The sequence below is a fragment of the Glossina fuscipes genome, unplaced genomic scaffold (assembly GCF_014805625.2).
Source record: "Glossina fuscipes isolate IAEA_lab_2018 unplaced genomic scaffold, Yale_Gfus_2 303, whole genome shotgun sequence".
Classification (NCBI taxonomy): Eukaryota; Metazoa; Arthropoda; class Insecta; order Diptera; family Glossinidae; genus Glossina; species Glossina fuscipes.
The window spans coordinates 1,285,074-1,300,187 of NW_023998646.1; the positions used below are offsets into that span (position 1 = coordinate 1,285,074).

Sequence of the window (15,114 nt, forward strand, 5' to 3'; positions counted from 1 at the left end):
CCCCAAGTTTTTTGAAAGCATCTCTGACTGTTAGTAAAGTCCTTATAAACGCATTCTGAATAGTTTTAGTAAATTTTTAGAGACCTGCCGTTCGATTTTCGCATATTTTTGAATATTTGGTGTTAATTTTTACATATATTCGTACAGGTGGTTTATAAAATTAGCAATCTTTTATTTAATTGTATGAAAAAACAGCATTTATCTTCCCTTAAACGCATATTTCTTGGCTTACCCTGTATGGCGCGATGATTGCTTTGATATAATATATGTTCTGTATATGGGTGTACTAAGCATGTAAAATATTTGTATATATATGTATTTGTTTTGCACGGGAAAACAAAAACAGATGGAGCGGCAAAATGAGGTGTGCCCGAGTTTGCACGTCACAAGTTGTTAAAAAAAAAATGCATTTTAAAACACTTTATACTCTTTATAGATAAATGCTTATGTTAATGCGTAAATATATAAAATAACAACAAAAAGACAAAATTCAAAGTTTAAGGTCAAAATAAAAATACTGAATGAAAATTTAGTCGGCTTGATCTGAATTTTAACTTTCGACTTCACGCGATCGAGTTAACTAGTTCTTTTCCATGGCCAGCTGTAATTTGCTATCACAAAACGGCCTAAAGTCATCTTTAATCTCCGCTAACGCTTCTTGACTTTGAAATTTTTTTCTCATCGTAACGTTGACTATATTTAACGTGCCCCCGAAGAATATTTTAGAGCTCAGAGCTTTTCCAAACTTTTTTATGCTCCCACTTTGGTTTCTTACTTGGCCTCGCAATATATCATGTTATGACTTCTAAACATTTATAAAAAACCAACAATTTTACGTTACGATTGCATTTACGGCTGCGTGATTTTGTTTTTATTTACGTTTGTATGGCTTCGTTACTTTTGTATCGTTCTATTTTCACGAATTGAATTTCGTATGATGAAAACCATACATAACACTCAACAAAATGGGTTTCAAGGAACGCCTTCTAAATGAAAGCTAACTAAAAGATACATAATCAGGGCATAGACTTCACAAAACTGCTTTTCCCAACTTTTACAGCACATAAATCAAATTTTATACACTATATTGTATGGTATTTGAACTTTAAATCTAGATCTTTTATTGTAAATATGAAAATTAATGGTGTAACCTCTGCATACTTTTTGTATGCTTATTATAAACGGTTCATATGGATGAAAGATAAATGTTACCAACTCCCGCTGCGACATTCTCAAACCAGAGTCCTCAGTTGCTCTCTGACCATTTTTGAATGAAGTTTCCAAAAATAACCGAAATTTAATATCGTTAGCGATGCGATCTCTAAAGCATATAGGAGTTAATATGTTAACTTTCGGCCTTTCCCATGCAGATATTAAACGATCATCATAATTAAAAAGTGAATAATCCAAGTAGGGACTCGTAGAGAAACTTTGCGAAGTAATGGGTAATGTTGAGTTAAAACGTGAAGCAGCTTCCAACTGACCGCCCGGTATTGACGAAATTGCTCTAAGGAAGAACATCTTTGCTTTAAAAATTCTTTGATCTTCATCAGTAAGGCACTTACAAATCAAAAGCAGCCCGAAAATAAACGTTGTTGTTAGGAGAAGATGACGGTAACTGATTTTGGAGCGATCGAACATTACGAAAATCGTCACAAAAATTGCGCAGAATGTATAGTAATTGGACAGAGTTTTTAGGAAATATTTTTAAAATAGTTTGTTCTGAAATATTGTATATTACGTATAATGGAAACGAGATTTTATTTTTATTTAACGTATCTGCCGAAGATCGCTCTTCTGTCAATAGAGTTGGCCGACTTTCATAGCGCATAAAGATATTGTTATTGTCCAGCAATTGCATTTTGGAAATTAACATCCGTTCAACCTTAGAAAAAGGAAACGTTTTAAATGTAGCCCTTCGACTAGTATTTGCTTCGGAATGCAGACGTTCTGCTATATGAGACTCATGATAATTTAAAAAGTTTACAAACCTTCCAATAACAGGCAAATACTAAATTTGTAATTCCATTTATAACAATTTATAACAGTTGTCGCATTGTCGTAACTAAGTCGTTTTGTAACATTGTTGTGTGTGATAGAAAACTTAAAAATGGCAAGACACAGGTACAATTCAAGCGTGAGAATTCACGCTTTGCAAATATTAACATGTCGATTCCCCCACCCCCCTTCATATATTTAACATTTCATGTGTGTTCGTAACTTACGTGCGAAAAATTGAAGTAAAAATCCTTCAGCTTTTTCAATCTGATCGATTTGTCTTCAGTTTCCATTATATTTCGATACATGTATGATAATATTTTTTGTTTCAGATGTGACAGTGGCAAGGTATCAAAACTCTCAGTGCTGATATGATAAACACAGGAACTTGGTTGTTGGGTACTTAGAATTCTTTCTCGGTCCAGATCACTTCCAAATGGTCCCAAGGTAAAAAGGCGTTTAAATTTCCCGTTCGAATCTATTTGAGTCAAATCTATGCACTGGCGGCAGTTTGATAGGATAGCAAGAGTATGCTCATACACCGAAACACTACGATTATGTGACAACATAAGAGAATCGTCGTTATATATTAATTTGTCGCTAACAATGCCTGACTTCAAATTCACTAAAAAAAATGTGTAATTGAAGTGATCTATATCATCCCATAAGTCGGCATATTCCACTAGTCTTTTAAAAGAATCAAACGAAGAATATGATTCGGAAACAGCCGCCAACAACACAAACGTACCGTCTCTAAAAAATGCACTGAACTCCCTATTTATATGTGATTTAAATGGTCCACTTTGTTTTACAAGCCGTAGACAGTAAACTCTTTTTAACATCCGCTCAAAGATGCACTGTCTTATATGTAAAGAGTAAAGGCTACTATCAGAGGCAGTAACACACTCTCCTTGTTGTGTTAACAGCAAATCCATAACATAACCGACACCTAGAAGAAGAAAAATGCTAATGAATTCAGTGATTTCTACTCAGAAATTCGAATAAAAACCTGAAAATGACCTTGATATTTGAAGACTTCCAAATGACACTGATCATAGGAAAAACCGAGTAGTAGTTGACCATCAGGAGTAAATTTACGCAAATATACTAAAGGCTTATCCACATTTTGGATTGTTAACGATGGCGTTATGGATTTGTAAAATTCTCTTTGATAATTAAGATATTGAGACGCTGAGGGATGACGTTGGCCTCTAGGATGCCAACCAGAAGCGCGATTAATTAAATGATGGTAAAGATTCTGCGATATCATTTTTATTTTTGTTTAACAAATGGTGGCAAAATTTGCATTCTTTCTTCTTTCCCTTCTTCTTCTTGAATATTCAGCGAGTCAATGATAGATGATAGCCCTGGTATAAAAAAAGGCGAAATGTGAACACAAAGTTTTTCAGTCTCAGATGACTGTGAATCGAGGTTGATTTCAGGCCCGCTTTGGGTTAACATCAGAGTCTTCTATTTGCTTGTTGACGTTAGTAATAGCCTTCAAGTCTCGCAAGTGTTGCATCCGGCATTATATATATTTTTATTTATTTTCCAAAAATTAAATCGAAATGTCACATATTAGAAATGGGCTATAACAATATTAGCAAGTTACCTAACGCCATTTAAAATGCGAAAGTTGTGAATAACGAATCTGATGGGAATGAATGAGATTTATTGGTAACTATCACGACCCGCGCACACTAGCATTTTTTTATTGCTGATATACAAACGCTTTTCAGTTGTTTTAGTCAAGGAAATCTTACTAAAATATTCTGCTTTTAATGAAACAATTTTTCCCATAAATCGAATATTTCTATTATCCCTATATCAAGATATTGTCGTTAAACTTAGCAATATTATTTAGCATATGTTTATACGCACTTCTTGGCCGCTGAATCTGCTGAATAATACGATGGTATCAATGTGGACAGGTCTTCGAATTTTGTTACTTTAGAGAGTAAGTAAATGAGCGAACTTCGAATTTTGTTGCTTTAGAGAGCAAGTAAATGAGCGACCACTTGTTAGAATGTACTTTAAACGTACAAATGTTTGGGTGGTTCTGTTGCTTGAGTGTTTTTTTTTTTTATTTCGCCTTAAATCATATGGTTCATATGGTTTTCTTATTTGTTGCTTTTGTTTCAACTTATAAACGTCACTTGTTCAGTTGCTTTCTTCATTTTTTCTTGTGATTAGAGAGTTTGCGGATTACGTTTTTTTTTTTCTCATATAAATTTCAATCTTAGAAAATTCAAACTCGTACAGTAATTTGTTTTGAAATATAAAGAATGTAGGATTTAGTATAATAGAGAAAAATGCCATTTAGCGAATTTATAAGCAGTTTGTCAGATAACCCTTATTTCGGGGCTGGATTTGGTTTATTCGGAATTGGCGCTGGTGCAGCTATATTACGTAAAGGATTGCAAGGAGGTATTATATTATTTCGACGTCATATGATGATTACCTTGGAAGTACCATGCCGTGACAAATCGTACCAGTGGCTTTTGCAATGGATTACCTTGCGAGGAGCGCGCGAAACGCAGCATCTCAGTGTAGAAACATCTTTCGTTCAAAAAGAAACTGGCAAAATTGAAACAAAGTATGAATTTATTCCCAGCGTTGGTAGGCATCTTATGCGTTATAAAGGCGTATGGATTCAAGTGGAGCGTACACGTGAACAACAAACACTTGATCTTCATATGGGTGTACCGTGGGAGTCAGTAACATTGACAGCATTTGGGCGAGATAAACAACTGTACTTTGATATGCTAGAAGAGGCCCGTCAATTGGCTTTAGATGCTACAGACGGTAAAACAATTGTATATACTTCCATGGGACCCGAATGGAGGCCTTTCGGACATCCCCGTCGTCGTAGACCTATTGGGTCAGTAGTTTTAGATAAAGGAGTCAGTGAACGAATAATAACAGATTGCAAGGAGTTTATAAAAAATTCGCAATGGTATGCGGAGAGAGGTATTCCTTATCGAAGGGGTTACTTGCTGTATGGACCACCGGGCTGTGGTAAATCTAGTTTTATAACCTCACTCGCTGGCGAATTGCAATATGGAATTAGCTTGTTGAATCTTTCGGAGAGAGGTTTAACTGACGATCGTCTCAATCATTTGCTCAATGTTGCACCGGAGCAGACAATAATTTTATTGGAAGATGTTGATGCTGCATTCATTTCACGCGAAGAGAATACACACAACAAATCTGCTTATGAAGGACTCAATAGGGTGACTTTTAGCGGTTTGCTTAACTGCTTGGATGGTGTAGCTTCCACAGAAGCTCGCATTGTTTTCATGACTACCAATTATCTGGAGAAACTGGATCCCGCCCTTATTAGGCCGGGTAGGGTAGACGTAAAAGAGTATATCGGATATTGTTCAGCTCATCAACTAACTGAAATGTTCAAACGATTTTATAATCAACAAAACCTCCCGACGCATGTTCTTGAACAATTTGCAGAAAATGTATCAGCTCTTGGTTGCACCGTCAGTCCGGCACAAATCCAGGGATACTTTATGAAGCACAAATCCTCTTCACCAGAAATTGTAGTTGCAAATGTTGATCAAATACGTGAAGATAGAAGATAGGCCAAATATGTCTACGTCATACACTCGATAATTAGATAAAAAAATTTCTCTAGCAAAGTTGTTCTAATAAAAACTTCGAGCAAAATGAAAATATGGCAAAAGCAACTGTAATTGATAGTTTTGATCTTCGGACCAGCCCGGTTATCCACTTTTGTCATAAACATTTTAAAAGAGACTTTTAAGAAAATACATTTCTATAAAATGAGAATAGTTGCAAATAAACGATGTAAAAATATGGCGCATTACTCTACAAATGTCAGTGTGGACTCAAGAATATGACTGGTATATAATTGCGCGAACTTTCCCCATGGCTTGCTACTGATTTTGCATAAGATATTCGAAGTTCTTCGGCTTATTTACACGTAAACTACGCACTTTCTTTTTGCAATTATGTCTTTGGCGTTTAAAATTCAATACTATTCTCATTGTTGGCAGTTTCATTTGAACATAAACACAAAATATGTTTTTTTAATCTACTACTGTTTTTACGAAAGTTTACTTTGTCCTCGTTTTTTATAATTTTTCATGTTGATAAAAATTATTTTTACACATACCAAACATTTTTTAAAAAGTTATATCGAAAAAACGCGACCGTCCACACACCTAAGTCTTTATAGATTAACTTAAATGAAGCGGACCTATTTTTCTTCCACTTCCTACATAATTCCTTATTTTGGAAAGTCATTATATGACCGGCTGTATCTTGGTGCACGTCCATCGCAAGATGATTTCTTCCTTTTAATTCCGTTGGACGGATATTTCCCAAAAACACTGCGAAAGTTGTAAAAGTAAATAAAACTTTTCGATGCTTCATTACTAACATAAATTTCCTGAAAATCAGTTAGGAATGAACATTAATTTAATGGAATATCTAGCAGACAAGATAATTAATAAAAACATCAGAATGAAATGGGATAGGCGTGAACTGCTTCGAAAAGTTTACGGTAAAGAATTTGCTCCAGCCGGGAGAAAAAGAGAAGTTGAACAGAAGAAATGAGTGGTCGAGAAGAATTGATGTTGAAAGCGCGTGTCTACAACTCGCTCAAACGATTTTATTCATATTGTTCCAACTTTGCAAACGTCCACGGTATTGTAAATTAGCAATCTATTGGTACGAACGTAATCTAAAGAATGTTAGCAAAATCAGAACGAAGAAGATACTTCATATATTACGAAATATAATAGTATGTTGAGCAATGTCAGACTTTGCTTTAGTGGTAATTTGTCGTTAAAAAATATTTGCTTTTGATTTCACTTTAACTTTATTAAACACTTGAGGAAAGAAAGCATATGCTCTCAACGATGATCGAGTGTATCAAAGTTGTATTCATATATTTATAAAATTCAAGTTACAAACATAAATTTATAATTAAAACACTAAAAAAAGATTTTACATTTCATAAATATAAATAACTTTTGAATTTTTTTCTAACGCGGATAATGCTCAAGGTCTTATATAACAGAGAGTGCACTTCACCATTTTATACATTACATCTTTTCTCCCTTTTTCGGAATCCAAAAAAATCTGCCTCACTGCTGGATTTAAATCGCATATAAATACCAATGACTGAATGAATGAAAAAATTAACTAATAAGATATAAAGCAACAAAAACTCAGAATTGATTATAAGTAATTTAAAGAAAGTAGATTTATTGGAGCAAGTTTCATTAATAAAGCCCGAAAATAGTATGTGTAACCGAATTTTTATTGTTATTGGGAAAATGTCTCATTCAGTGCGATTTAAAAACTTCCATAACCGGTACGAATCGCAAGACAGGGTATATCCGACGCGAATAAAACTAGTCAGGAGACGTTCAAGGGGATATAAATGCTCCTTTTTTATACATTTATATATATATAAGATTATATATTATATAAAAGCGCTTGTACGAATATATGCGACGTATATCCCATTCGTGAAAGCAATGGAAAAATATCGAACTAACAATTTTTTTATGTCTACTGGCTAGCTTTGAAACTAGAAGGGTAAATGTCATGAATACTCAGAATGTCACATCTACTGAGAATGAATAATTTGCCAGTAAGTTTTTAATGGCTCCTGCGTGGATTTCTTAGTTTTATTCTTTTCCAAAGTTTAAAATAAACTTAGGTTCACCACGTGACGGATCTTTTAATACCCGTTTTTTTGTTTTTTTAAACCAATTGCAATTTGAAAATTATTTGTTAAGTGAGATTATAATGTAATAAGAGCAAAAGTTACGTTAATCGGGATGTAGGCTCTTTCGCTTACGTTTTAGACTGCAAATTATTAGGTCGATGGCTTTAAGGTCCACTTTTTCACTTAAGTATTACTTGGTCAGCATAAACGTATGCACACACTTGGTAATATTTATGCTGTAATACATGTTTTGGTTCTTTTTTATTCACGGGGATTACGTCCGATTATTTTCATCTCTTCAACTTCCAACAACGGCCAACCGACAGATCGACACGGACGTCCAACCAACAACAACATTCGTACGTCGTGGAAACGGAAAACAAGCTTCACTGATGGGCGCATACTAAGTGCTAAGCACACATCATTTAATTTTAACTACTCTTTGTGAAGATTGCGTAAGTTTAAATCCTGCCTTCAACATTTAAATTATTCCCAGGAGTAGAGATTGTTAACTTTCCAAAGTCAAAGAAAATGAATATATTAATTTGAATTTAGCTCAAACAGACGAAAAGTCGCACATGGTATTTTATATCTGCATGGCCAAAAACAAAGAGAATTGGATCACTCTACGAAAGTGATTCAAATCTATAATTTTATGGTCGATCTTTTAAACTGCTTCCTGTCATTCGACTTTATATAAACAGCTGCTATGAAGAGTTTAAAGAAAGTTTTTTTTTTTAAATTTCCCATTTTTCCCATATTTTAGAATCCTTTTTCATATCAACACAGATTTATAGATTTCTAGAATTACCTAGATTAATAAAATTCCCTTTTGTACGATTCGTTCATTAGAACCAACGGAATGCTAGCTTTTAAGGCGTAGAACATGTCAATAAAATAAAGGGTAAGTGTAACACGAAAAAATAATTCCATGTGTTGCAGCATTAAATTGTAGAAAATAGTTTTTGGCATCTTGCTGTTTGCATTTTAGGATGTCAGATCAATTGATATTATATGTGTGGGAAGCACTGTAGGCAAATTATGTGATATTCTTTCAGTATCTAGCAAAAGCGTAGATGCCGGTTCGACTATTTCGCAGTTCACCTCATCGTGAGAATTGTTGCCAGCAGAACTAAACCACACAGAATTTGTAGATATAATTGTGTTTGAAGTGCTATTAGGCCGTTTAGAACTAGATTGCTTTTGAAAGCTACTTTGAGTTTCTTTCGATGAAGTTGCATTGAGTATTGCAGCAGCTAATGGATTAGGTACGTAATTATGTAATATGTAAACGGAAGGGCGTAAGGGTTTAACCGCTTTTGGTTCTGCAGTGACACATTCTTTAAATGAAGTATTGTCATTTTTGTGAATTATATGGCTTTTTTGCGAAGGATGTGCTTTGTTTATCGAAGAATGTGGTATCGGCAGCAATGTGACATTAGGAGCAAATTCACTTTTTATCTGTGCTGGCGACGCGGCGTTTACGTCTAAGTTGTTGTAATCACTCAAGGTGGGCGATGGAGACATCGGTCGCTTGCTGATATTCTCTTCTTCATCAGACGTACACAAGTCTATCGTGTCTACAATTATTTCTGTAGAGGGAGAAGACGATATCTTCCAATGAGAACTACGCGGATTATCCCGAGTTAATTTTATATTAAGTTTGCAATTAGAAGAATTGTGTTTCATTTTCAGTTTGGAATCACCAATTTTTTTCAACCTTACAGATATTGGGCGACATCTCCTCAATAGCGTTGAATTTAATAAACGGAAGTTTTCGCTTCGGCGTTTCTGTGAGAACTGTCGCCGAGGAAATACGTAGAGGTGATTACTGTATTCAGCGGGTTTCTTAAAACTGCAGTGTGGTGTACCCAGAGCAAACTTTTTCTCCAAGTATTTTGGCCGGGAATTCGTTTTCGATAATATTGGTGCATGGCAAAACCTTTCAACGCGTTCCAAGCGTTCGCTAAGATACTGACATGTTACCATACTTTTTGTAGTACGTAAAAGTAGTTGTCCCGCTGGAGATGATAAGGGTATGGTTGAGCAGCGCGACATTGAATGCACTGTACGATTTCGTCGTGATATACGTCTATTTTTTTCAGCAATTATTAATTTGTTGTCTTCTTGACTGCAGTGCGATAATGGCTTTAAGGCCTCATTCTTTTTTGCTGATCCCACGTCAGACTTGTATTTCAAATTAAAGTTCATTAAAAATCCTATGCGAAGTTCGTTATTTTCAGCAACATTATGTTGACCAGATTTAGTGTTATCAATATCGGCAGGTTCTGGCGTGTCACATAATATTACCTCGTCTTCAACGCTACAAGTTTTTTCATGTTCCTTCCAACAGACAAGAAACAAAAGCATCGTTAATTATAAACAATTTGCAATTAATTGTTGTTGTGAAAAATTTCCCCTCGATATACTAAAGTATAAACTAAAGTATAAACATATGCGAAAATAAAAACAAATCATAACCAACGCTATAACTTTCTACAGATGTATACACCAGCGGGATAAATTAATTCTCAATAATCAGATCGCTTGCATGATATTTAGAATGATAAAACTTCTGCAAAACAAGTCGCAAATAAAAAATGAAACCCAGTTTACTATTTCCTTTTTCCTATATCCGCCACCAAAAGGATGGAGATATTCATTCTTCCAAGAAGATTCTAAAGAACCTCGAAAGTATATACATTGTCAATCAGCATTAAATTTTGATGTAGACATGTTCGTCTGACCGTCTGCCCGTAATGTCTTTGGGGAATATTTCCGAGTATTGCGTGTCCGATACGGCAGAAACATTGGACGTTCTTGCACGCAGGACACGCACAACATATAACGTGAACTAAACGCACTTTTGTTTCTAAACGCAAAAAAAAATTGGCTTTTTTGCTCATTATTTATGAAAAACAGATACGACGGTAGTGCATATATGTATGTTTTTCTATATGTATATATTTGAAGTCACACTTGAAGTCGTTGCGATAAATGAAGATTAATTGGCCAAACGGTAAGTACCTTATGAAATCAGTCTTTTAATGTTTTGTTAATAGTGCAATAACTATTTCACATTCGTAGTACACAGCACATATAGGGAATTATGATAAGTATAAAGTTGCAAATTATATTTAAATCAAAATTACCAGTATTGCTTCTGTAGAATATAATTCGGCATCGCAATTATCGCATAGGTATATATCGAAGGGCGCCGGTTCAACCATTATTTGTTGTTGCAGACCACTATTTGTGTGCGGACCATTTTTAGATTTTTGTTGCAGAAGACACTTACGTAGCCTTTGTGGTTGATCATACGACTATAAAAAATGTGAAAATAAGAATTGCCTATCATTTAAAAAATAAATAAAACGAAAAATTAATGAAAAACAAAAATTGCATGGAAACTCTCGCGGTATCCGCACTGATCGCTTCCCAAAAATAAAGGAACCATTTAACAAAGCGAACCCTTCACCTTTTTTCGGTCATATGTACAGTTGAATGTGTTCATCACTGTCTATTTGATAGAAATAGCTAGTTTTAGTTCGATCATAGAAACGATGAGTCGCCTTTTACAAAGTTGATATAATTAAAAAATCGAATTTAACGAATTTTCAAGGGGTTCCGTTTATAAGCCTTGCGACTCGGTATGTTCTTTATCTCTTAGTCGATCAGGATATTAGCCTTTTAAAGAAGTTGAAGATTAGTTATTCAGTATCTAAGCGACCAAGTCTCACAAGATGAAATTAGTAGCTACAATACTTTTTCTTTAAAGCCACCAATCTTGATATGGACGCGATTACATTAATAACATCCACATGAATGTGATTTTTTAGGAGAGATTAATTTTCATTAATATATGAATCGTAATGGTAAAAAAACTCCAATCAGCGTATTTTATCGACACATACATTTACATGACTAGGGAGCTCGAACAATGTTGCGATATATGAATTAGAGAATCCTTACAAGATTTGACATTATAGTCTTCGATTACAAGTCAAGACAACTATATAAAAACCCTTTGTCAACATTTTCGGGTATACATTTTAACGAACATACGTGAAATAAATAACGAAGAAATAACAAATTCGACATATGCAAACCATGTTCTTAAAATTTTTTTTTTAATTCACTAAAAACAAAAATGTCCTTGAAAATCGTCTAGTCTTACAACTTGTTCTCTACAAAATAAAATTAGGGAAAATAAGGAAAGCTGGCGCTGTAGAAACTTGGAAGATCTATATATTAACCTCTGTTGTGTCAGTGGATATAAAAGTAAGCATTTAAAATAAGTCAGCCTAAAAGTAAATGCTGGAATACAGATGTTCACTTACCATATTTTCATTTCTGAATGTAACGAGCAGTTTGTTACTTCTTCTGTCAAAAAGAGATGTGGTGGAATTGTAGTTGTTGATAAATCTTAAACTCGCGTGTTCATACAATGATAAATCGTTACAAAACCTCAGGAGGAAAACACTTTTATGAAATTGGTAGCAAATTAATACGACGTCCTTAAGCTTCGCGATCCAACTCTAAAATCCAATAAGTAAAAAATATTTTGTATATTTATTTATATTTGTTTTGATTTTTACGTACCCCTTTGAATTTTTTTGGTTTTATTAGAGGAATGGAGAATGATAAGTCTTCGGGCCACCATTCTGGTTCACTGCAATCTATTTTACCCTGCAAGTTAATATGGCCCAAAGAACATTGTACCATGAAAGGTATAAAAGTCTCCAGCTGTGACTCCGTTATTTTTTCTAAGGACGTCGGGTAACCGTTGGCGAACAGCAATGGCAGATTTGATATCATATTATTCTGCTGTAATTCTTCGTGTTCATCCATTTCGCTTTTTAATGTCTAAAATTAAAAAATGTTGTCAAAACTCGATATGATAATGAATAAAACTGAAAATAAACACGTTTGACAAAATATCCTACAACTTCTTTTAAGTTCTGCTTGAAGCTGTTTGAAGGTAATAATCACCATAAAATAATTAACCATCTAACCATCTTTTTTAAAAAAAAAGAAAGGCATTGATTGTTAGCGCTTATCCCAAGTAAAAGTAGGACTAAAAGCACTGGAATTTTTTTCTTTGGTCTAACTAAATTGTAATAATAAGTTGCGCTTTTTTTATACCTTAATACATTATCTGCTTTCACGTTAAATATCAAGGACAGAGATATAATGAATGATATTGAAAAATGAATCCGCACATAGCAACTTAAAGCGGAATAAAAGTTCAGTAAATCAAGTCTTTAATTGACCTTTTTACCGTACAGCGCAAAATTTAAGGAATTCCAGCAACTTTTTATCAAATCCATAAGATCCCAAAGAAGCAGACATATTATTGCACTTTGAAAAAGTTCTCGCTGGAAGTACTGTAACCAAACACGAAATTCAATGCATGTCATTTCGTTGAAGTACATACAACTTTATTAATTTTAGTATCAAAAATACCAAACATTATTGTAAACAAATGTTTGCGGAAAAATTTACTTTTGCTTCAATCATAGAATACTGTTTCCGAGTCGTTATGATCAATTGATGCGCTACAAAACTCAACTTTGATGCAAGCTAGACAGACCATTAACATCGATGACAAAGCTAATATCGACGCGACGCAAAAAGTCAAAAATGAATACACGATGATTTTTCCGATCTGACTAAATTTAGCCGCACAAAGCAAAACTGTCCTTACAACATCATCTCTAGGTTGGAACATGCCACCTTCCTGTACCCACTCGATATTGCCGCTTCTGGCAAATAGCCTAGTTGAGCGGCATATAAATTCCCATGAAAATGTCAAAAAATAGGTTGATTCTTGAAAATTCTCAAAGGACGTGTAATTTTAATGACATGATATTGAAATGATGCCAACGGGAAAAGAGGTTTGGCAAGGGATGGATGATACTTTCAGTAGCAGGCTTTTTATTGTCTTTTTTAGATGAAGCCATAATTTTCATGAAAAAACAGCGAGGAGTTATTCAACAAACCAATAAACAGCATCGCCTTTCTGCCCGAAATCGGAAAATCCGCGTTTTGTTAATGTTTTGAAGCTCTGAAACTCAACGCACTCAAGCTTTCACGGTAACACCTGTAAATTCATAATATGCTAAACCAATTAATTAATTCTTTAGTTACATTCATCATGATTCGAGCTTTTGCGCTCTCTTCACCGGAAACGAAACAAATAAACAGACCTGTAAGCAAATAGGGTCCTATCACAAGTCTCCTAGCGCATTCTGTTTGTTTCCAGGATTTCTCTATGCTTTCTTTTCTTTTATAAATAATGAATACCACATTTATAGATTGGAAAAAAAAGACTTAGTAAAAAATGATGCAGAATCGACAAAAAAGAAAATAAATGCTCCCTCCTACTCCCGCACTTGGTTGAAAAACGGGAACCATTTCATAATCTTTACCCTTATTACATAGAAAAAATTTGGAACTAAAGAGGATTAAGGAAAGTTAATGCAATCTTTAGTTATACTAAAAGGGTATTTAGCATTTCCGAATGCTAAGAAATTTTTTTCATCTTAACTATTTTTAATTTTCCTTCCGAGTATTCGAGCTTAACACGCTTAATTAAGATAAATTGACCAGCACAATGCCGTAAATACGTCTGCATTTGGTTCTCTACATAATGTAATAGAAAACGATTCTATTTTATTTTTATTGTCCACAAATTTGTCCGTATATTGGGGCATATGCTGGAAATACAAAGCAAAACTCACATTTTAGTTTAGTCTTATCATTTGCTTTTTATAGTTTTCTAAGGGAGACAAATGACGGCGGTTGTCTTCAATTCTAAAGCGATATCATTTAGAGCGCAATGTGTTTATATCTGTATATATATATTTTGCGAAGCTTAGCTTACCAAAAAGTGTAGATGAATTCAATCGTATTTAACTTTCCATATAAGCAAATCACTAACAAAGAATGCAAAATTATTATTATACGCATTTCATAATCTTCATGATTTTCATTATTTTCACTTGAAATTTTCCAAATTTGTTTTAAAATCTTGTACTGATAAATAGTTTATCAAATGTTATCCTCTTCTTATTTTTTTAGATTATGTTGATTACATATTTTCTGTTTGGGAAAACGTATTTATTAAATGTTCATCATAAAGTGGTCTCAATTTCCATTAAAAAAATTTGTAGCCACACAACGTTGCTACAATCTGTATTAAAAGTCAACCCTCAAACGACAATGACTGTGAATGAATGTCATGAGTTAATGCTAGAGGGCGTGCAAACATAAAGCAAGAAAGTATCTTTTGTTAATCGAAAAAGTAATTTAATGAACATTTTTAATGGGGTGACAACTAGTGTCGGATATATATATGATATTTGAAGCATTTTCTCACTTTTGTGAATCAGCGTTATAAT

At 34.0% G+C, this 15,114-nt stretch overlaps 3 protein-coding genes across 3 annotated transcripts; 1 reads left to right on the top strand and 2 right to left on the bottom strand.

Annotated features, from left to right (window-relative positions):
* Nucleotides 1-787: 787 nt before the first annotated feature.
* Nucleotides 788-3,504, bottom strand: LOC119642986 (DET1 homolog). Its single transcript, XM_038042326.1, has 4 exons — nt 3,019-3,504; nt 2,226-2,947; nt 1,566-1,885; nt 788-1,507 (listed from the first exon to the last, which is right to left on the bottom strand). Exons 1-4 carry the CDS (start codon nt 3,266-3,268, stop codon nt 1,069-1,071), a joined length of 1,731 nt encoding a protein of 576 aa, XP_037898254.1. The 5' UTR covers nt 3,269-3,504; the 3' UTR covers nt 788-1,068.
* A 660-nt stretch (nt 3,505-4,164) lies between these two features.
* Nucleotides 4,165-8,232, top strand: LOC119642971 (mitochondrial chaperone BCS1). Its single transcript, XM_038042307.1, has one exon. The coding sequence runs from the start codon at nt 4,311-4,313 to the stop codon at nt 5,589-5,591; it is 1,281 nt and encodes a 426-aa protein (XP_037898235.1). The 5' UTR covers nt 4,165-4,310; the 3' UTR covers nt 5,592-8,232.
* Nucleotides 6,328-14,869, bottom strand: LOC119642970. The gene is made up of 5 exons (XM_038042306.1): nt 14,598-14,869; nt 12,314-12,577; nt 12,052-12,249; nt 10,864-11,034; nt 6,328-10,054 (listed from the first exon to the last, which is right to left on the bottom strand). Exons 2-5 carry the CDS (start codon nt 12,560-12,562, stop codon nt 8,699-8,701), a joined length of 1,974 nt encoding a protein of 657 aa, XP_037898234.1. The 5' UTR covers nt 12,563-12,577; nt 14,598-14,869; the 3' UTR covers nt 6,328-8,698.
* Between the last annotated feature and the right edge of the window lie 245 nt (nt 14,870-15,114).